Below are 25570 nucleotides of genomic sequence, written 5' to 3' on the forward strand. Positions count from 1 at the left end.
GTAATCTAAATTTATGAATACATGTACATACATACTTGTAAATGTACATGTTTATAATTTGTCAATGTTTACAGTACATTGCGGATTCTTTATTTGTGAATGTGGTTTGCTCTAAGACAAGGGTCAACAACCTTTCAGTGGTGGTGTGCTGAATGTAAGTTATAGTGTTATTTCGGGTGCCGACTTGATTCTACCAAGTTTATTATATATGTTATCAAAATTAGTCTGGTTATAATGGACTTCAGAAATGTATAATTTTGAAGTCAAGTCGTTAATTGAATTATGTTCTTACATGTGAAGCACTTGCATAACACGTAGATGGCAACATGGAACGTAAACGCACGCATTGTAATAGAAATATACAAACAAGAAATTTTGTTTTTAATGTCCTTTACTGAACTATGACTTCCATTTAAATGTGTAATTAATAATTAAAATATAATTTTTACTACATTCCTATACAATCAGTGCGATTAAAAATTGTCTCGTGTGCCATAGGTTGCCAACCCATGCAATTCTAAGACATTATAAAATAAAAGGTTTTTATTTTATAATGTCTTAGAATTTCTTGTAAAGATTTTGTAAGGTTAAATAATACAGTTATTAAAATTATTTTGTGATAGTAGAAAATAAACTAATTTATGTTAAATTTACTAATAAAGACTGCTAAATAAGACGACAATACAGAATCACAGACGTTTTCATATTTCGTTCTCTAGGATTTATGATGTATAGTATTAACATTTACTGTAAATGTATGTATTTTAATATGATTTTATATATTTTTATTCTTATTTATTGTACAGTAACATGATTTTATGTGCTTTTAATGCTTTTCTAGCAATATTACGACTTCAATATTTGTGGCAGACAGACAAAGTTGAATAAAATGACTTAAACTTGATTTTTATTTTTCCATATATTTTTTTGACGACGTATAATCGAGAATGACTTAACTCGAAACAATGTAACCCGAGGTATACCTGTATTTATTTTTTCAAAAATAAATATTTACTTTGGCACTACTTTATAATTTACTACTTTTCAAACTTCTTATTTTAAGAAAAATAAATAGTTCATTTTCACTCATTTAATTGTTAATTTTTATAAGAATAAATGTTTCAATAATTTTATCGTAAGTTTAATTTTATTTCATTGAAAAGCAATGAAAAAAATTATCATACAGTGAATCATTGTACTCTTCAAGAGTACAATGATTCACTGTATAGTAATATAAAAACAAAGTTATGCAAATAATATTATTATTTGAATGTTAAGATTGTATTAAAAGAAATTTTTATTCAAAGTTTCAAATTCTTTTCAAAATAACAAGATATATAGGGAGAGTCAAAAGTCTCTTGCACCCATTTCATTCTGAAAGTACTGAAGATATATTAATTAAAAAATAACTTCACAACAAATGAGACTGGAAAGTAATACTAAAAAAAAAAACCACATTCAACTAGAGCTTTTTTTTGTTTCCAGTACTGTTTAATGATAATAAAATGTTTAAAGACAAATGTTTTCAATCTAATCAAGATTGTCCTCAGTCTATGTTAAATGGAATGTGTTTTGAAATGTTCGTGTATTTCAAAAAGTTTCTTTTTTTTTTTTTTTTGAAATACATTAGGAATGGCAAAAAGCTTAATTTTGAAGTTAGGGATGAGTTTCATAAAAAAGTTTTAAATGCAAATAACAAGTAAAATAGTCATTAAGTCCAACCCTACTCGAGATGTGACGCACAACCCCCTTTATCTCTCCACTCCATTAACTTTTAACCACCAAAATTTAATAGCATTAATACTATTAATACACAAATCTCCCTGCAAAATTTCAGAAATTTTTGACAAAAAGCACAGGAGTTTAAACAGGGTGAACAAAATCTTGTCCCATATACACACTAACATCCATACATACAGAAAAAAACCCAAATTTGTTTGTTTCTTCTTTTTCTTGATGTTTCAGGGTTTCCTGAGTCCAAAAATGTGAAAATCATGGGGTAGGTCATTTTCTGACTGACTGCATACTTTTCTGCTGTTATATATAAGAGAGCCAGGAAGATAAAAATTACAATGTAAGTGACCTTAAAAATAATTTAAGGTCAACAAAAAGGTTCATTCAATTCTCAATGCATAATTTCCTACGTACTATATTAACAAAATTAATATATTTTTAGTACTTTTGGAGTGAAAAGAACACAGACTTTTGACTCATCCTGTATAAAATAAAATACAGTTTTAAAGTTTTAAACTATCTGAACATCTAATAAAATGACACATTAAATTACATAAAATATTGCTTTTGACAGATTTAACAAACAATTTTTTCATATACAGTAGAGAGTCGTTAATCTGAACCCCGGTAATCCGAATTGGCGGTTATCCGAACGATTTTCAGTCAGACTGTGTCGTGCCAAATCAAACGTTTTTGATACTAGATTTACTTCTAAAGTATAATTTTCATGTTTTATATTCTTCAATATATTTATTTTGTTTGTACAAAATAAAGAAATAATTTTTAATGATACAACAGCCTCGATTATTATTATAAAAATTTTTGTTAGGCTTAAAATCGACGACAATTCAACACAAAACGACACGCAACAGAAAAAAATTCAACACAAAGCAACACGCAACTGAGAAAAATTTGAACATCGGACAGGTTAATATATTTTTTCATACATAATCAGTTATCCGAACAAATCACTAATCCAAACAACCCCAGTCTCCAATTGATTCGGATAAACGACTCTCTACCGTATCAATACATAAATACACATTCTATATACATAGACCCTGATTATCCAAGGAAAACCTGTAAGTAAATACACTACTTTTATTATATGATAGCTCATAAAAGTTTAAAATAACATGTATTCCAAAATGACATGTATTCCAAAATGATTTGTTTTTGTTATATGTTATCATTTAATTTCAACACAAAACAAACCATTCATAAAAAAATTTAACTACAATAATACACATTATTATTATTAAGATAAACTATTGTACATAATACTGTTTAATAAAATCATGTAAAAACTGTTGTTTTTATACAGTGGTGGCCAATTATTTAGAACCAAAATGATTGTGGCAAAAATCATTGATTAAATACAAAAACACTGGAAATAAATAATTATGCAAAAATCAATTGTTTGTATTTGTAGAACATGAAGTAATTTGCATAACTGCAGAAAAATTACAAGTTGTTTAGCAATACACCCACATATATCTGGTCATTAGTTTAGGACCAGTCACAATAAATCCTACAAACAAAGTAAAACAAACTCTACAAACATTCCAGAAACTTACTAAAACATATCAAAACATTATACAGTAGAGCGTCAATAAGTGGAACGTCGGTAAGTGGAATGGCCGGAAAGTGGAACGATTTTCAGTCGGACTGTGTTGTGCTGAATCGAATGTTTTTGATACTAAATTTACTTCTAAAGTATAATTTTCATGTTTTTTATATTCTTTAATATATTTATTTTGTTTGTACAAAATGCAGAAATAATTTTTAACGATACGATAGCCTCGACGATTATTATAAAAATTTTCGTTAAACTTAAAATCGACGAAAATTCAACACAAAGCGACACGCAACGGAAAAAAATTCAACAGGAAGCGATACGCAACAGAGAAAAATTTGAACATCGGACAGGTTAATGTATTTTTTCGTACAAAGTCGGAAACTGGAACAAATCATTAACTGGAAGGACCCCAGTCCCCAATTGGTTCCACTTATCGACACTCTACTGTAATGTAATTAAAGTAATATATATTTTCTGCCTCAAGATGAGCAGGAGAAAGAAATAAAACTAAAATTCAGGAAAAGAATTAACTTTGTTTTCATTTGATAAACTTATAACTTTTATTTCATAAACAAAACTTGTCCTGAACTTTGTCAAAAAATTGTAAGTCTTTGTAGTAAAAATATCAGCTATGCCAAAATTGCAACAACATTTGGGGTGAAGCAAAATATCGTGTATTCATGCAGTAAAGCTATGGAAGACTGAGAAAAACCACCAAATGCACAGATCATAGAATTCACAGAATAGCAAAAAAAAATTGTACACTAACATCAACTGATCTCAAATTTAAAATGATAAAACGTTGGATGCCTGAACTTAGTACCCATACCATTAGGCGTCGAATAAATGAATTTAATCTATTTGGGCGAGTTGCAAGGAAGCCACTCATATCACTGAAAAATAGGCAAGTTTGCCTGAAGTTTGCTCATGAACACTTGACTTGGACAAGTCAAAACTGGTGGAGTGTGCTGTGGTCAGATGAAACAACCAGATAAATCTGTTTGAGAGTGATGGTCCCAAATACATAAGATGACAAAAAGCTGAGGAATTTTGTCCTAATTGTATTCAACCCACTGTAAAGCTTGAAGGTGGAAATGCAATGGTGTGAGAATGTTTTTCTTCGTATGGAATTGAACCCATTCACCTCATAAATGGGATAATGGACTGATTTCAATATAAACAAATTCTGGAAGACAAAATGCTGCCATTTGCTGATGATGATTTGCCTCTGAAGTGGATTTTCCAACAAGACAATGATCCAAAGCACACCAGTAAACTTGTCGAAAAATGGTTTCAGGACAATCATCTTAGGGTAATGGAATGGCTAGCCCAATCACCAGATTTAAACCCTATTGAAATGTTATGGGGTGATGTAAAATCTGCTTTGAAACATAAAAAATACTGGAATAGAAACGAGCTATTTATGGCAATTCAAGAAGCTTGGAAAAACATCCCAGCTGAGTGGTATGCAACAATTGGTGGATTCCATGCCCTGCCATGACTTATCTGTGATAAAAAATTTTAGTTATCCAACAAAACATTATTTTTTTCCTAAATTTTGTTATTGGTCCTAAACATTTGTCCAGGGACAAATTGAACTTGTTGCACATCATCCATTGCTTCAGTAAAAGTAATGTTTTGTTTATAAAATAACGGTTATAATTTTATCAAAGGAAAACAAAGTTAATATTTTTCCTGAATTTTAGTTTCATTTGTTTGGTTTTAGATTCCACACAACTCAGTTTTGAAAATAATTGTTAATGATCCTAAACAATTGACCACCACGTACAGGTACATGATTAAATTCACTAAGGTAAGGTACATTTGTAATTTTCAATCAGAAATGTGGTCATGCTTTTAATGAGTTTTTGGTTATATAAGATAGCATTGATCCACATTATCTCAGTTAACAAAGGTTCTAGTTCTAGTATATTTATAATTTTAATAAAATTTACACAAAAAGTTTAGTTTCAAAGCAAGAATTTTTTTTGGATCTAAAAAAATTCTTTACAGCAAATAATTTATAATTTGTATTCTATCTCAACTATATAAAATGTAATTACCATATTTACTCACATATAGGATGAGGTGTGACTCATCCTATATAATCAAAATAAAGAAGAATTGTATTAATAATTCTAATTTAATTTTATTTCGTTTAATCACAAGTAAAATATCAAATGCACGTAAATGCACACATTGTCCCGCAAAAAATACTGGCATTTTAAACTTCAAGGAAAAATCATGTAAAATCGACAACATAATTTGTTAATGTAAAGCTGAATAATCGATAACTTTTTTTGCCACTCAAATCCACTCTCTATCGAATAGACTTATGAGTTTTTCCAAATAATCATCTGTTTTCATGTGGGAATGAATAAAACTTATATCCAGATCCCATGCGATTTTGGAATTCAATTCAAAAGCTTTGCTTTCCCTATTGCTATTCATCTTTACTTCTGACAATACACAAGAACAATTCAAACGACCCAGATAAAACACTTTAGTTTTTAAAAACAAGAGGGTGAGCATCCGGTAAAAAATGAGAATACACGATTCACAAAAATTATTGCAAAAATGCAAAGGACCCGTCACTCGCACGTATAGGATGACCAAAGTTTTTGAAGTAGTGAAAAATGAATAAAAACCTCATCTTACATGCGAGTGAATATGGTATTTTTAAATTTAGAGTACTTTTGTAAAACACAACTTGTCAAAAGCAACAGAATATTTTTGCAACAATAATATATCTAGAAAGACAAACATTTATATCTGAAAAAAATATTAAAAAAATTGATTAAAAATATAACTATGAACCCAAAGTTGAGTTTTAATTAAACACTTGGCTTTATTTCCATCTTTATTTAGTTGAAAATGGTTAAAAATATTGTAAAACACATTGTATGTATTAATATAAGTTGTGATTATTGCAAGAAATTACATCACTGTTAACCATCTATAATAACCCTGAAAATATGCAAATTTGTACTACGCCACAGTGCAGAAAACGAGGCCAAAACAGCCATAAGACATTAATAAAAAAGAATTTTTATGTCTGTGAAAAATCACTTATTATATTCCGTAATATGAATATAACTATAGTCTACATCTTCTAGATATTGTGATAACTGGATATCGTAAAATAAGCAAAAGATTATGTACAGTACAACAGGTAATCAGTTAATCTACTTCCTGTCAGTGTTTTTAAAGAATTTTTAAAATTTTTAAAAAATATCTTATTATATATCGCTTATACTCTTATACATTGTTTTTATACCAGATATAAATATTGTGTAAAAGAGATTACTCCATTTATAAAAAATAAGATAAAAATGTGTCGTCTGGGTTTAAACCTTGTATGCATAGCAGATCAAATATGATAATGGTAAGCCATACCTTATGTTATTTTTATTTGAAAAATACTTTGTATAATATTTTAATTGTTGTATTATTTAGTTGACTGATGAGGGGCTCTATGCCCGAAACGTGCAAATGGCACGTATCAACTAAATAAAGATGGAAATAAAGCCAAGTGTTTAATTAAAACTCAACTTTGGGTTCATAGTCCAACAATCAACAAAACACAGTTTCAAAGAAGAAATAAAAATATAACATTCAAATTAACATTCTTAAATCATATATTTATTTAAATATACACAACTTACATCAGGATGCTCTTTGATAGGAACATAAATCTTTTCAGAAAGTGAAATTACTGGTCCTTCAGGATCTGGTAATAATAATGGTTCTTTTTTGTTTCCATTATTTTGGAATAAAGAACTTCGAACTTTACCAATTTCTGAAAAATAAAAACAAAACTATTTGCAATATGACAATAATAATAAAAATAATAAACTAAAATAAATTAATTATTGCACCTAAAACCTTGTTTCATATGCTGTTTAAAACAGTTAATGTAAAACAAATCAGATTACTTCTAATAATAAAATATAATAAAGCTACATTGGTCTCAGTGATATGAAATGCTTGAATGTAAACAAATTTCTTACAGAAAAAATTTTAATCTCAAAACAAAAAAAAAATTGGTACTTCTTGTTGATATGGTAAGATTCAAGCTCTGAATGAGTGTCTTTGTACCACCTTAGAATTTTGAATCCTTCACAAGAAAATCAGCTCCAAAGATCAGTTTTTAACATGTATCAGTATACTGCCTATTCTACATGCTTCATAGGGTAGTCATGCACTTGAGTGCTTGCTATCGCTCACACCTTAGCACCCAAGTGGGGGTGAGCCCCCACACCTCCTAAAATTATATAACATCAAGTACTCCACGAACAGTGTGCTATTCAAAGCCAGCACATTCCTGTGGACTAAATAGTTAAATGGGATAGTCTCAGCGAAGTGACATGGATGACAGTATTGCACATCAGATTATAGTTACAACTGGCATCCCATTAACAGAAAAGAACCGAAAAATTTTATAAAATGACAAGGGGCAGTCATGAATGGTACAGGTATATCTCGCCTTACATCGGTAATTGGTTCCAGGAGAAGCGATGTAAGTCGAATTTACTTGTGTAGTTACAATGTAGAATTGAGAATGATGTAACTAGAAATGACGTAACTCGAGGTATACCTGTAATTAGGGGGGGGCGTGTACTAGCCGCTGGAGATACAGGTGAACTTTTAGTGAAGCTTGATAATTCTGTTTTGAGTGAACTGAAAACCCATAAGAAGCCAAAATATGACAATTTTAAAGAAGTGGTTATTTGTGAATAGACTTTCCTTGATTTTAATTGTGTGTTTATTAATAATTGCTGGGATTGAGTCCAATCAGACCCTTTCCCTCAATCTCCACAACAAATACGTCAAGAAGATATGCAAAGAAGGGGACGAGGCAGACCTTACAAGAATAAGCTTAAAGAAAAAGAAAGGCAATTGAGCGATACAACTAGTGAAGATTATTATCAATTAGAGGATGTTTTTAATAAGAATAGTCCTTGGACCTCAAGAGCTACAAAAATTTACAACTACTTCGAAACTTCAAGAGATTTAGGGCCACAAGTTCAGGAAGAGTCACAATTTACATTGAAAGCAATATACGAGCTAATTCAAGATAAGTTCTCTCTTCTTCATACAGAACTACAAGGAATTAGAGCAGAAGTCATTGCTTTGAAAGAAGAAAATAAATATTTGAATGGAGAATTGTCAAAATTATCCCAAAAAGTAGAAGAATTAGAGGAAATATCTAATAATAATTGCCAATTGAAAGGTATGTTAGAATTTGAAATAGACCAGCTAGCTAACATGAGAAATAATAATAACATTATAGTTATAAACTTTCCGTTCAACTCGACTGATCATGTAAAAGAAATTAATCAGTTTATAAAAAAGGACTTGGGAATAATTGATAGTCACATAGAAGGAGTGGTTAGATTAACCAACAGTGAAATCAAACCCATAGTGAAAATATTATTGGGGTCTGTATATGATAGGAATCTGATTATTAAAGAATTCTGGAAAAAGAAAGGCGACTTCAATAATAAAGTGAAGGAAAAGATAATAGTTACTTTGGATTTATGCATGAGATCCAGAATGAGAAGAAAAAAATTATTGGCAATAATTAAAAAAGAAAAACACAATGGGAATAGAATTATTATAAAAGATGATTATTATATTAAAGACAACATAAAATATACATATGATATTAATCTAGATAAAGTAGTCCAATTGAATGATTTTTCGAGAAGGAATTGATCGTCGTCATAGTTCTGATTATGGCTAGATAGAAGAAATAATAGTTAGTTTGAATGTTTAAATGCTAAAACTATGGTAATAGAAAAATTGAAACAGATTTGGCCTACACTTATTCCTTATGATAATCATTATTAAAGTTTTTTCTAAGTTAGGGGATCGAAAAAATATCAACTATTCCACCGAAGTCATTATATCAAGTACATAATTGATATATTTCTCCTGAATTCTGCCTATCTTAAGATTGTTCTAATCTGTCAAAATCTTGTGTGGTATAATATAATTTCAGAACCTTATATAGCAACTGATATATGTTTCAGAAATTTTTACCATTAAATTTCTCCACCTGGCTAAGATTTAATAATAAGAAGATAATTCAATAATAATAATAATTACCTTGCAGTTGGTGCTATCCTAGATGTAAGGGTTTTCATCCCCCAAAAATTATAAGTGTCATTTTATAGCGAGGCACTAGTGTTACGAAATAGATATAACCTCCGTGCGACGAACAAGATCAACAATGAAATACTAACTAAGCATTTTGTATGTGGAAAAAATTACAATTTGATGATAATTTGTATAATTTAAAAATTTTTTGTAGTTATGTAATATGATATAATATATCAAATACATATGTTTGCAGTATTGCAAATATATATCAATGTTGAACAAATTAGATATTATTATAAGATGTCAATATTTTATAATTATTAAATAACAAAATCAACTATGTTGGTATCACACTGATTCTCCCCCTTGTAACAGGTATACCCTATTACAATAAACTTTACTTACTACTACTACTACTACTACTACTACACCTGTAATTAGGGATTTGGATAAAATTGGGCTCAAATAATAGAGAATGATGAGTGATAAGAAACACTAAAAAATGACTGGCCAGTTGTAGCTAATATTTTTTTTAAAATGGCATTAAATGTTGAAATCAGATTCAGATTCAGAAATGTTGAAATCAGATTCAGATTCATTTGATTGAGCCTTTTTTTAAATTGTAGGTCTGAATTAAAGGAACAAAAAAGTCTAATTCACATTTGTGTAAACTCTATATTTTAACAAGAATATTACATTTTTAGCAATGTAAGACACTTAAGAATGCTAAAATGTGGAGATTTTCAGCTGAACAATAGAACTACATGTCACACATGGGCCTTTCATATCTGAAAGGTCCAAGAAAACCTTTCAGATATATGCAAAAAACACACTTAAACTCTACAGTATTTGGGGCATTAAGAAATCTGCAAAAATATATATTTTTAAAATCAAAAGAGCTACAGCCTTTTGAATTTGTGCAACTGTTTAACACTTTTCAACCTATAGATGAGTCTCGCTTGTCAAAAAATTTCTTTTGAAACAATAAAGGATGAGCCTCACTGTTTCTAGTTTTACTTGTTATTCTTTGGAGTTGGATGGCTTAGACCAGTGTTCTTCAACCTTGGATCTGCAAACCAGCACTAAAAATTTCCTGCCAGTCTGTGAAAAATTTCATAGACCAGCAGGAAATTTTGTAATGACAAAATTATATTAATTACAAGCTTAAAATCTTATTAACAGTTTTTATTTATTTTTTATTATTGCAATTGTTTAAATAAAGTTACAACAGTCACATGCATCACCCATATCTAAACAATTTAAATCTAAGAAAATTTATCTTTAACCTTCTGCCAGTCTGAAAAATATTATTCCTATTTTTGCCAGTCCACAGGTGTGAAAAAGTTGAAAAATGCAGGCTTAGATCATCATCTATAGTTGACATAGTAAGTATATTTAATGAAGAAACTATCATTTCCACCACTAACAAGGAGATGGCCAGATGTTTGCATCTCCAATTCAAATGAAACTTTGTGTGCATGTTGTCTTAAACACAGATAATTCCTTGTCCAAATAATAGCACCCACTTCTCAAGCATTTTTGAAAAACAGGCTGCTGAAAATTAACTTATAATTCTAGAAGTTCTATTCTAGGAATGGCAGTAACTGAGTGGATAGGGTTCTAAATGCTGGAGTTACATGATATGGATTCGATCCTTCATGCTTTAGTGTTTTTTTTATTAATGTGTAACATAGTTATTTTATGATTTACAACATCATTAGCATTATTATTACTATTCTTATTCCTCATGTTTAAAGCTTTATAAATGAGATTAAAAATCATGACATCTGTTTAGCAAAAATGATGTTTCTGTAGATTTAACGCTAAGTCGTTAAATAAAATTTTTCCTTCTTCATATTTATTTTCAAATATGGTAGTATTATTTTATTTGAAGTGTAACAAACGAGCACATGAGGAAACTGTCCATAACATTAACAATTAAAAGAAAAATGCTGCAACTATGCTATCTTATTTTCATATCAGACTTGTCTTTTTCATCCATCACAGTAATGTCTGCAGCTTATTTGCTTGTGACGTCATAGCATGCAAGTCTGAAAATATGTCTGAAAATATATCTGAAAATAAATATAAAGAAATAAAAATTTTATTTAATGACATGACTTAAATCTACAGAAACTTCATTTTTGCTATACAGGAATCATCAGGATTTTAAATCTCATTTTATAAGCTTTAAATGCGAGTAATAATAGTAATAATAATGCTAATGATACAATAAAATAATAAAATAATCATGTTACATATTTAAAAAAAAAACCTAAAGTCACAAAGGATCAAATCCATATCGTGTAGCTCCAGCATTTAGAACCCTATCCACTCAGCTATTATCATTCCTAGGATAGAACTTCTAGACTTATAAGTTAAACAGTCAATTTTCAGCAGCCTGTTTTTCAGAAATGCTTGAGAAGTGGGTGCAATTATTTGGATAAGGAACTAGGGCTACATGCTCACCAAGTTCCATTTGAAACAGACACAAATGTCTGGCCTTCTCCTTGTAAGTGGCATGCATTGTATATTTCAATGTTTCATAAAATAGATGCAGGCAGGAAGGAATTGATCAATAAATCTTTAGATTTTATAAATGAAAATATTAGGTCAAATACACGTAGAAATACCAAAATAAGTGCTAAACAAAATGTCTGAAGCTCTCTTGTTTTTATCTTAGTTACTATGATTGATACGTATCATAAAATAGATTTTTTTTAATTTTATATAGGGTAGATGTACCAGTTTTGGCCAGTGTAAGACATTTTTTTCCTTTTTAATGATTATTCTATTAATTGTTTAATGCTAACAAAAATACAAAGAAACAAATCCAAAAATATTATAATGACAAATAGTGTCGGTTTTTTTTTATAATTTTTTTGAAAATAAAATCACTAGTCTGCATAGGCATTTGCAAATGCCTATGCAGACTAGTGATTTTGGTTATTTTCAGTCAAAAAAGTCCAGTCCGAAAAGTGTGAAATGTTTTGAGTAAGCTTTTCAGATAATGAATGAAATTGCTGTGTAGCAGTTGGTAATCAAAATTTGTATAAAATCAAATTATTTCATGAAAGTTCCATAGCCTCACGTACACATATTTTAAAAAGTCTAAGTACCACAGTACTTCGGGATATTGGCAAACTTATCAGCACTCTTAAAAACACTGCACAATTTTACTGCTAATGATGATTGGCAGGCAGGTTTGTTGCCCAATGATGTTTGTGGAGAGAGCAAACACTAGGCAACATTTTCCTCCAGCAACCATTTCCAAACAACAATGGCTGCCTCTGTTAAGAAGTTTACTGCTATTGCTTTTTTTATTAGCAAAGACAAAGGAATATAATGATGTATATATAGTAATTACACTTAAGTGTTGTGGTGTTACAAAAATAAACTTTAAGAACAAGAATGTTTGCTAATACTTTCTGTAGCATAAAGTTACTGTCATCAAACGAAAATTGAATACAACAGCTATCAAATTTTAAGCTTTCAAACAATTTTTAAAATTATAAGCAGTACATGGATGAAATATAAAACAAGTTTGAATTAGAACAATGTTCTAAAAATTATAAAATGGCAATTACAAGTGACATAATTTACCAAAGGTTACATAAAGAGCAATAGCTAAAACAAAAATGATTATGCAAAAAGGAACTAAAATTGTAGATTGAATTGCTTGAATAATGTTACCCATAACTGTGGAATTTCAAGAGTTGGGGTGTTGTATGGTGTTATGTAAAGGTTCTCCCAAATAAACAATTCTTTGCAATTGTTGCACCATTTTAAACTTGCTTGGCCCTTAAGACCTTTAGTCAACAAATGATCCCATCCCACATACTACTTAGAAGCTGCACTAGCAAAACAAATTACTGCTTTAATTCCACCTTCCAAATTTGTGACTACAGACTCTATGGATGCTAAATCAATCATCTTATGCAAATTAGAAAACCTCCCCACTAACTCGTACCCATTGTAAAAAGTTGACATGATTTTCTTCTATCCATCAGTACCATATTTCAAAGCCATCATGCTTGCTAATTCCCTGCTGCTTAACTCTGGTTACCCAACATCCCATGTTCTACATTTGCATGAAGCTCTTTCTCATTACCGAAATAATTACTCTCAATTCAACAAAAAAATATACAGAGAAACACAGGGAGTACCAATGGGTTCCCCACTATCACCTATGTTGGCAGAAGTTATTATGAGGAACATAGAACAACATATTTTCAATGCCCCCTTGACCATCTACTATCCAATTATGTATCTATGTTATGTTGATGATGTGCTACTCGTGTGGGATGGCTCAAATGAAGATTCAGAGCAATTTATTCAATCATTGGTCTCTGTTTATCCTTCGATCAAATTCACTGTAGAGGAAGAACAAAACACCAAAATCTCATTTTTACATTTAGAAATCCTTACATCTCCTGATCTATTTTCTCTGTCTGTCATAGAAACAACAATGCACCACAAATTATCTCCACTACAGCCTTCCAACCCTTAAACTTCGTCAACTTTGCCATATCTTCCCTTATATGAAGGGCATTCCTTCTCCCTTCCACTCAAGCACTAGTAGATGATCACTAATCATTAACAGACCAAATTCAAATAGCTGGCTATTCTCTGTCTAAATTTAATTTTCTTCAAAGTCATGTCAAAAATAAGCTATTTCTGCAATAGGTTCTCAGTAATAAAGAGAATCTAAAAATAGCTCACCCTCCAATACCGTTCTTAGACCCTATCTCTCTAAAAATAGTACATTGTTTCAGAAAGAATGATTTTATTTTACCAATAACCCCACAACCAATCCTAAGAAGATTATTATGCAATGACAGAGATATATTTCAATTGAACGAAAAGTCTGGGGTCTATCAAGTTCCACTAAAACATGCTCTGTCAGGTGATGAAACTAGCTACAAAGGGACCACTGCCAGAATGTTAAATTCCAGTATTATAGAATATTAAGAAGACTACAGAAACAGTAGACCATCAACAGAATTAGTGAAAAAAAGTGTTTTGAAGTGTTTGTAATAACATTCAAAAATTACATCACCTTCTACCTTGAAATATTAGCAACTGACTGAACAGGGATAAAGCTGATCAAAGTTGGACTGGATTGATAAATTAAGGCACATGGGCAATCTACGAAAATGGAGTAGAGCACATACTATATATTTCAAACAGCAGACAGCTTTTTCCACTTTAATTGGCATATTTAATTAAACCTTAAGAAAAACAGGAAAAAGCATCTTAAGTAAAGAATGAGAAGAAAAAAAAAATTACAGCATTTGTTGAATCAGGCTTTTTTGTGACTGAAATTGCAAACAAACAGTAAAATCAAAGAAAGTTATTTACAGTTACTTAAATTTAAGAGAAAATTCAGCATCCAACAGGCCTAAGGTACTTACTACCAAAGAAACAAAATTCCAAGAGAAATTGCATCATACAATACTTCTACAAGGCAGGTCACATCTAGGAATGACATTAAGATATCCCAATATATGATTTGGAAAGGGCAGTAAACATCTAGAGTATGTTAAAAGAAAGACACAAAGTCTACCAAGGATAAAATGGTAGTAAGAATAGCTGAAGTAAAAGAGTGTACGTCTTGGAGAGTAAAATAGAAATCTATAGTATTTAGTGAAAAAAAATTAAAATTTAGATAATCCTGATAGTTTGTTTTGTTAAGTTACAGCAATGCAACACTTAGGCGATCAGCCTAGGGGGGACGCCTTTTTAAGGGTAACTGGTCTCTTTCAGGCATTACTGACATGGAGAAAACCCGGAAAACTCCACACGGCCAGCCTGTCCTGGCGAGGTGCGAACCCATGATTGAACTCCCAGTGTTTGAGGAATAGAACTGTTTGGCCTTTGGTGGGCCGATGGTCTTGATGAATTACAATATTATTGACACAATCTCCAGAAGGAACCTGAAATAGTTTCAAACACTAGCAAGATAGGGAATTATGACAGGCTAATTTTGATAATAGTGGCAGTATCAATGTGCAGTCATACCAATATGACTAGAATTCATTTAGAACAAAATATCTAGAATTTTTGTTCTAGAATTTCTTCTAGAACAAAATATAAAAAGAATAGGGAAATTTAACATCAGATTAAAAACAAACAAAACAGAAGAGAAAGGTAGATCTTTAACTCAGTGATTCTCAAAGTGGGAGTCGCAACGCCCAAGTGGGTCGTGAAAAATATTTGGGGGGTGTCGCTGAAAAATTGATGCCAGATCAATTTTTTCAAATATTTTATAAATTTACTATGGATTCATGTTTAGAAATAATAGAAATAAAAAATATATAAAATAATTTTTACTTAAATAAATTGCACATATAAATAATAAAAATAATATAAATATTTAAATACGAGCCTAACCCCCTCCCTTCAAGATGTTTTTTGACACACACTTATTCTTCGGGGGTCCTTTGAAATTTTTAAGTGCAGAAGGGGGGTCGCGGTCCAAAAAGTTTGAGAAACACTGCTTTAACTGATACTAAATATACAGTGATGCACAACTTGAAAAATTTTATTAAAATTAAGTATATATGAAAACTCAAACACAGTTCTACAGTTCCAAAATTAGCAAAACATGATAATTTATGTTATTTATTACTTCATCAATATTAAAGGGATTATGATGTATAAAAGCTATGTATATGATAGGATTGTTCTTTTTGACAGCAGTACTACTGACAGACAATCTTAAATCAAATTAATGATACAACATATCCAAAAATCACTTGCCAAATGGAGGTAATCACTGTTCTTATTGATGTAGGTGCAATAATGACCAGAAGTAATCATGCTGACCTCTAAACTACAAGTGGAGCTTGTTTTTATCCAGGAAATTAAATGTTTTCTTAAACTTTGCTAGGATATTGCCAACAGCTTGATGTGAAGGCTTTGGAAGGTGTGGATTGTGACAATGGATACAACTTCTTCTCACAATAAAACAAGTTCCATTTATAGATCAGGAGTCAGCATGATCACTTCTGGTCATTACTGCACCTGAAATAATAAGAACAGTCATTATCCTCATTTGGCAAGTGACTTTGGCCACACTATATAAAGAAATACAATTTGGAGTAGAGAAAGAAAAAACTATCTAGACATTACTATAATGAAGATCTAAAAACAAATTAACTGTACAGAGATATAAAAAACCAGCCAATATAAATATAGCATTACATTTTCAATGAAATGCTTTAAATATGAAATACAATATTTTTAAAATGTACAGTATGATACACCGATAAAATTAATTCATAACAGCAGATTAAATAAAATATAGTAGTATGTAAAATATTAGAATTAAATAACCACCCTATAAATATATTAAATAAATGGTAGAAAAATACAATGCAATGATAGAAATAATAGAAAAAAAAAAATATATATATATATACACACACAATATATCCCTTTCCCATATAATTGATGATTATTTTTGTAATATAAAAATTTGATTATAAATTAAATCATAATATTAACAACAAAACTTAATAAAATATGAAACTCCATACAATAAAAATAAAAATTAAGATAATAGATAACACAACAAATATTAAAAGATAAAACATGTATACAAAATAACATGCCCATGTAATAATAATGAAAAAAGTTGTACTGTATATGTAAAACTAGTAGAAAACTATAACACAGATTAAAAGAACATATTAAAGCTATAATATATAGTTATGAAAATGCCATAATAGCCTATCACTAATACTAATGATTGCAAAATAAACATGAAAAATATAATTTCTTTATATAAAAATTTATATAAATTAGCTTCTCTTATAAGACTTAAATACTGCTAATAAACGAATTAGAACTAAATAAAATTTGGAAAACTTAATTGAAGACACCATAATGATGTAACAAACATATGAAGGATGAGCATACAAGATAAAATGTTAAATCACTGTGAGATAACAACCTTTGTAAATATTTGAATTTGTTTTTATTTTAATACAGGTATCCATTGATTAAGGTGGTTAATTAATCCCTTGATGCTATGCATATATCAAAATTGTGTTAATTGAATACAGAGGTACCTCAGTACTTGACCAATCCACTAGAACAAATTTTCGGTTAACAACAAAAACTTTTATTTTTAATAAACAAAAATAGCAAATTCACCAACACCTTATTTGCTGAGTAAAACATATCTATGTTAAGTAAACACAGCTGTTAAAGTGGCATTGATTAAAATTTCTGCTGCATACAAAAATGGATTGCCACAATTAATTTTGTGAGTTAATCAAATCCTCCATTAGGCAAGAGAGTCTGTAGTGTAAAATGGACAAGAAGTTTTATGACAAGATGCAGTATAAAATCGGCTGTTTATAAAAACAAGGAACTGAATGTGAAAACTAATTACAGAAAATGATTAAGTGATATATTTTAAACATTTCAATATTGTAATAAGTTTTAATAATTTTTAAATTATATTGTCATTTATAATTGAAGATTATACTTGTTAACTTTTATAGCAAGAAATTAAAAGAAAAATAAAGCATTAAAATTATTATACTGTAATATATTTAAATACTATAATAGTTTTTAACATTATTTTTTTAAATTATGTAGAAAGTTATATTCAATAGTCTTATTAATTATGAAAAGAAAAAAAAGAAAAATTAAATATTTAAAATAGAAATTACTCTGAATGTAACACAAAAAATGACAACTGATAAAAGAGAATTTAGAGAAGAAATAATTATTTACAGTTTGTCTAAATAAACTGTATTTATAATTATTATAAATTAATTTTAGTGTAAAGAGGGACTGAAGAAGAGCAAAAAAGCTGTCTGAAATGCACTTCCCAGAATAAAAAGAATATAATAGCGAGGTTGCAGCTGAAGTTTTCATCTCTAAAACGTGAACATTGCTTACAAGATAACGACGCTCGACATTCACGTTTTAGAGATATAAACTTCAGCCACAAGCTTGCTAATTTAGTTAGTGTGTGGCTTCCTTCAAAGAAATTCCCATTAAAGTTTATAAAATAAAACAAAAATGGAGCAGGTGAATAACACAGAATTAAATTCAAATTTATATCACACACAAACTTTAAATTATACAAATATAAAAATCATTCCAATGAACTCCTATTCTAAAAAGTAATATAGAAGAACAAATGTTAAGACCTTGTGTTTCTACTTGGAAAATAAATTATTAAAAACAAAACTTTAAATTTTAAATGAAAGTCTGTCCATTTAATAAGATAAGCCACAAAATACAAAATGTTTAAATATCTATTTAAATCATTTCAGTAAATACTTTATATCAACATAACTATAAAACAACATAGGAACTGAATAAGTAAAAAATTGCCTTTTTTTGCTGGAATTTTTAGTATCGTGGTGATTTCTCATAATACTAAACCAAACGATTGCCATAAGTAATCGGGCTACTTTTTGCTACTATTAATAATTTGCTATTAAAATAACACTAAAACAATCACAGATTAATTATAACAATAATTTGGTTTAGTATTAATATGTCAGGCTTTGGGATATTTCTATATATATTTCTTATAACAACTATTAAATTTGTTTTTATATACCTCTATTTTAGATGGTATATATAGCCCAAAAAAACAAATTCTGGAAAAACTATAGGAGTCAGAAAGACTTATGCAAAAATGAAATGTTTTTCAAAACCTTTCATTTCAGTTTCTAATTTTAACTCCTAAAATTTCTGACTCCTATAATCTTTCAAGTGTTTGTTTTTGGATTATGTAACTATAACAAAAATCTAAAACATATAATTATAGTTTTAAAACATTTAAAACACATTATTAATAGTTTAAATTTATTATTAATATTGCTATCTAAAGTAGCAAAAGACAGTTATAAAATTCTAATGAAAGTATTATAATAAATTGTTTTAAATTATACATGTTTGCCTATGTTGGATTTTATAAATAGAACATTTGTATCTTATAATTTTATAAAATATTTTAATTTTCTTTCTTTAAAATCTATTTTATCTGAATTATATTCTTTTAAAATTTTTTATATTATCAAAAATTTCATACAATGAAATAAAAATAAAGATTTTACATTTTTTAAGTTTATTTTTAAGATTTTCACTAATATTTGCTAATAAACTAAAAAACTAGAGATTTTTTTCATTGTTTTTAAAATATAATTATTGATATTTCCTATTTTAAATTTCCACACATTTAAATTCTAAGTAAATTTTTATTAATATATTATTTCATCATTAAAAAATACACTAAAAACTTACGAATGAAACTAATAAATATTTATATTAAACAGGAAAATGTTATGAAATAAGAGAGTCATAAGGTACTGGAAAAATTTTTAAGGTTGCTGAAAATTTATATACTCCCATATTGTTGAAAATTATTTATTTCTGTCATTGATATACAATATATTAATCAAAAGAACACACATTTATGTAATTACTAACCAGAATTTAAATTAATGAAAATATTAGAATTTTAGTTAGAAATAAGTTAGAATTTTAATGAAATTACTTGGAAAAGAGTATGTCACATGTGTAAATAATTTTCACAATAATTTAGTTTTCATATCTTACATTCGGCAACTAGATATTTGATTAGTCAAATTTGAGGTGTTTGGTATAAGAGCCTAGGTAGGCCAAAAAGTACCACACTTACACATTTGGGTATTTGAATACTCTTTTGGCTGTTTTAATACTCCATAAATCTTCCTATTGTATATATCACTTTAGTGCTCTTAATACAGGTTTATTGTTTGAAGAATATATATTTTTAACCAGAATATCCTACTTTTTGTTTTACTATGTAAGTATAATATATTCTTAAAGATACATCTAATAGTTTCTACTTAAAATTCTATTTTTTAAATGGATTTTAATTTATACAATTAAACAATTTATTGTAATTCAGAATTCCAAAAATTATAAAAACATTAAAATGCTTTGATACAATTAAAATTTGTTAAATAAATGTTTTCGTATTTAAATTATTTAATGCACAACCTTTGAATAAGGAAATGTATTCAAATAGATATTTACTGAAATCAATATACTACTACAGTCAATTCACCTGGAAATGAACACAAACTATAAAAGTTCTCCATTGCCCTGGCAAAATGCCATCGTCATAACATTAACTTTCACATGATAAAGTGTACAAAAATTTTACCAGAATTTGTTAAACTGAACTATAAATTACTTCATAACCCCAAGAAATAACTATCACTTTTACTAGCTCTTTACACTTTTTGATGTGAAACATATACTGTATATACATAATATATAGTTGTAAATAATTTATTCCAATTTAAATTTCTAATACCAAAGGTTAAATACAACTTTTATTCGAAGAAAAAAATATATATATTTCATTTATTTATTTATTCCTTTAATAGTGTATTTATATAAGGGATGTAGCTATACAGGTTAGCATTTCCCAAACTAATGCTCTTCTGCCCTCACTCTTTGCCAGCCACTACTGTTGATTCACTAAAGTTACAAAAGTAAACAGCATGGAAAAAGAAAAAAAGAATGTCACAACCACCAGATGAAACAGAAAACCAGACTCAAATACTATATGAATAGCCATAAGGTAAAGAAAAATAAAATTTAATACTTCTTACTGTTCAGCTCTTTCTTTTTTATTGAGCATTGATGTGTGTAAATTACTACTGTTTACATATAGCAGCTCCTTACACAATGTGTTGCTAGTGATCATGGAATATTGCATTTTTACAGTAGCCTTTCAACTTATGCTAAGTCTACTAAAGCCATCAACCTTGCCTTGCAGGTGACTCACAATCAAATTTCTAGCTACATCCTTACATATTATATATATAGTGTGTGTGTGTGTGTGTCATGGTTAAAGTTTGTGAATCAGATAAAGCTAGAATTAACCAGATAATGCCAACTTTATCCAAATCTTTTAATTAAAGCAAGTAACAATTTTGAACTTTGAGCATATAAAGCATGCTTAACCCAAACATAAGCAGATAAAGCTGACACATTATCCAAAAATAGATGGATAAAGAAGCAAGAACAAAACTTAAAATTTGAGCTTTATCTACTCCATCCTGGACAGGGCTGGATCATTGCATAGACAAATGAGACAAACATCTAGGGCCCGGTCAAACTATCTATTTTGAAAAGATTTGTAAATAAGATAAAAATTCAGAAAAGTAAAGTAAATAAAGTTTATTCATATTTATATACTTACTTTTTTTAAACTATCTTTTTCATTATTCAATTTACCTTTCATGGGTAAAATATTATTTTATTTAAATATTAACCAAAATGGTTAAATTAAACAATTAATATTTTAAGGTAATATTGTTATTGTATAACAACTTTTGTTAGACATTTAATAAAATAAATTTCAATTTTTTTAAATTTATAAACAAACTGTTCGAACTTTTCTAGATAAACTAAAATTTATTGTCGTACTAGCAGATAAGCCAGGCATTGTAAGTAACGATAGCAAAGATTAATTAAGATTATTACATTATAGCCAATCTTAACCGTTTTCACTGAATGCATGAATTAGGTCCTCGTTTCCAGACTGATTAGAGAATTTTTAAATGGATCTAAAAAGTATGTTTGATTTCCTGCTGAAATGCTTAAAACTGCATCTGCGCCTGCAAATCTTGCATGACGCTTTCTCTTAACACTTCCATTGTTAACACTTCCACCGCGGGGGAAGTGTTAACAACCTCTCCCCCACAGGGGGAAATTTCGAAAAATCCCTTCTTAGCGTACGTTCTCGTGACGTATCGTAATTGTGTACCAAATTTCAACTTTCAACTCCTAACCGTTTGGGCTCTGCACTTATTATTATTATCATCAACAATCTCAATTATATTTATAGATATTAAATATTTTTTATTAATAAAAATCTAAGATTTGTTTTAGTTTTTCACTTTATTTAGTTTTGTTTTATTTATTGTTTTATATTTTTTGTGCTGTCTATTTCTTGTGGGAGAGAGAGGGGGTCTGGTAAGAAGAAAATGTCTAGGCCCCAAAGAGGGTTAATCCAGCCCTGATCCTGGGATAAATGAGATTTAGGATTCCACTTTATCTGGATAATCTGTAATCTTTCCAATGACAGTCAGATGGATAAAAAACGAATTTTGTTTAACACAACAAAAATTTATTTCTCCAATGGATAAAAAAATGATGTGCGCAAAAATAAATTTGCCATTTTTCAATAAAATATTAAATTTAGCTAAAAATAGTAAATTTAAAGCTCTATCTAAACAACAGGTAGATAAAATATGGCTTTATTTGGATAATTTCAAGCTTTATTTGGATAATTTAGAGTTTAAGTTTCATTCTTGCTTCAACCACCTATTTTTGAATAATGTCAGCTTATCTGCTTTTCATTTGGATAAAACATGCTTTCTACAGTTAAAGTAGAAAATTAATAAACTCTTACTTGCTTTAACCAAAACCTTAGGATAAAGTTAGTATTAGCCAGCTAATCCTAGCTTTATCCAATTCACAGGCATTAGCTGTAGCATATATAAAATTTTAAATCAATCATAATTTGTATTTTTATTTATATATAAAAACTATTGAACATAAAAAAGAGTTATATTATTATTCTTATTACTTCAACTACAAAATGTTTTATTATAGAATTAATAAACCATATTATGTACAAAAAATTTTAATTAAAAAATAACAATTTTGTTTAAAAAACAGTTCATAGCAACAGAGAAAATAAACAAACAAAATCATTTTCACATGATTCATTTCATTTAATAAAGAGGATTATTAAAAATAAATAGTTTTTAATAAATATCTTCACATGCTAGAACTAGATATTTCATGTAAATAATATACTAAAATATAATTTTAAAAATAAAATACTGCAATGCAGTTTCAACATTTGCACTTCTTTCCATTTTTAATTATACAATGTTAGAAATTCTAAAAAATTAAAAAATAACAAGTATATAATATACAAAATGTTTACAAATTTACATCTAATACCAAAAGTTTTAAATTTTTTGTTTAAAAAAAAACAATTTATTATAATGCTATGAAATATGACTTTAATAAAATATATTGAGAAATGAATTCCCATCAATTTAAACTTTTAACTATGTTAATATTAAAAAGCTGCCATGCAACATTTTTATAACAGATGACATAATCAAAAAACTTCATATCAAACCCAAAATTTCACTCAAACTACTCAAGATCTTCGCTTTTTTCGTCAACATGAAAGTGAAATAACTATCATGTAAAACAAAGTTTTAAATAACATTTATCTCTGCTACCTAAAGCATATCATAAAAATTAGTTTTAGATTAAATAAAACTGGATAAAATTTCTAGATAAATAGACAAAGTAAGAATAACTGATAACCTTTCAGAAGTGTAACTATTGAATTATTTGTAAATATGATTTTACCGTAATATATTTCTTAGCATCTATAATTTTCTTTGAATTAAAAATTTTTGCCAAGAACAATTTATTGCACGAGATATTACAAATTTAACTTTGTCAGTAATTTACTGTTATGTTAAATTTTCATTTTATCCTCTTCACATTTTTGTTCTATGAACATATCACAAAAATATTTCAAAACAAATACAATTGTATAAAATTATTTAAGCTTAAACATTTACATTTTAAATCCAGCACATAATATAATAAAATATCAATTTATATTTGAAAAACTTAAAAAAAAACTTTATTAATGAAGAATTATTCAAATAAAAATATCACACAGCATTAATTTTATGTCATTTACATCAAAATCGATACCGTAGTTATTCGAAAACATTTATATCATTAAGCGTGCAAATTCTACATCTCAAACTTGCTTATAGATCTATTGTATACGACAGATTTCATTTAGTTATTTTTGTGGCTAGTATTAAAATTCCACAATAAAGTTTAAAATAATAATTCAAAATTACTTCTTTCGACGTTAACACCATAAAAGATACTTTTCCACGCCCGATTACGAAAAGTTCGACAATTACTTTGAAAAATGTTTTAAATACTTATTAAATCTAACCAAAACATAAAAAAAGATAATATATTATCAATAATGCTATTAAAGTAAATATATATTAGTTAAAACTTTTCAATTTATTTAAGAGAAATTAGAAAATTCTCAAATGTCCCTTTCAGTAACAGTATGAGCTAAAAACAAAGAAAATTGACATGCTTATAACATTAAGGAGTAAAGGAAAAAATTGTCTTATTACTTTCCCATTTGTTTTGTTATGTTTTCTTTTTTTATTTCAAATTATCATGCTTTTTCCTTATAGTATAAAAGCTTAAAAAGTTTTTTTTTTTTAATGTTAATATAAATCAAATTATAAATTATAAATGTATGATGATGCAAATCTGTAATAGGACAAAGCAATTTTGTTAAGGAAATTTCCTTTTTCTTTTTTAATGTAAAGGGAAAAAAGAAGACTGGAATTTACCTTCATCAAGAATTCTTTCCAAATGCATAAAGACATTAGGAAAGGCTGAAATTTGTTTCTTATCTTTCAATAACTGTGCCAAGTAATCTGCTTTATTAGCAGACGTAGTAAGCATTTCCGTCATCTTTAAGTTCTTGTACGTACTTACAGTTAAGTCTTATACGATTTTAAATTAATATTAAACACTTATAAAGAGAAAAAAAGAATTTTGTCTTGTCAGAACATTGACTCCATTAAATGGCTCCTGGCTGAAGAAATAACTAGCGATCATAGCGCCAAAGTTGTCCGAATTTATAAACATTTTAATTTTTATATTTTTAAGTAAATAAGTATCGATTAAAATTCACTTTTTAAATTTAATTTAATTTTAAATGATTTTTCGTCGTAAATATATTATTATTATTATTAATTTTTTAAAAAAGACTGCATTTAATTAAGCTGAATTATATTTAAAAAAAATAATACGTAATTTATAACATCGATTTTTTTTTACTGGAAAAAAGTTTCTTGATTATCAAGTGCATCATTAGAAGCGTTTCGGATAGGAAAAAAATAAATAATTAAGTTATTTTATGCATTTTTAACGTTTTTAAAAAATTTAATTACTGATAAACCGGAATTTCTCACTCACTCCCACAAAGTATACTCGGCTTTATAGGAGGTAATTTTTCTATTTTATAGACCCCCTGGGTTG

At 28.2% G+C, this 25570-nt stretch overlaps 1 protein-coding gene across 2 annotated transcripts in view; it reads right to left on the minus strand.

The window, feature by feature from the left end:
- The window catches only part of LOC136972395 (protein held out wings-like), a 67866-nt gene extending 42724 nt beyond the window's left edge, over positions 1-25142 (minus strand). For both annotated transcript variants that reach the window (XM_067266979.1, XM_067266978.1), the window contains exons 1-2: positions 24877-25142; positions 6979-7112 (exon numbers count right to left, since the gene is read on the minus strand). In XM_067266979.1, coding sequence (XP_067123080.1) covers positions 6979-7112; positions 24877-25000 — 258 coding nt within the window. In that variant the 5' untranslated portion in view covers positions 25001-25142. The remainder of the gene's footprint in view (positions 1-6978; positions 7113-24876) is intronic.
- Between the last annotated feature and the right edge of the window lie 428 nt (positions 25143-25570).

The sequence above is a fragment of the Centruroides vittatus genome, unplaced genomic scaffold (genome assembly GCF_030686945.1).
Source record: "Centruroides vittatus isolate TY-2023 unplaced genomic scaffold, ASM3068694v2 contig_290, whole genome shotgun sequence".
NCBI lineage: Eukaryota > Metazoa > Arthropoda > Arachnida > Scorpiones > Buthidae > Centruroides > Centruroides vittatus.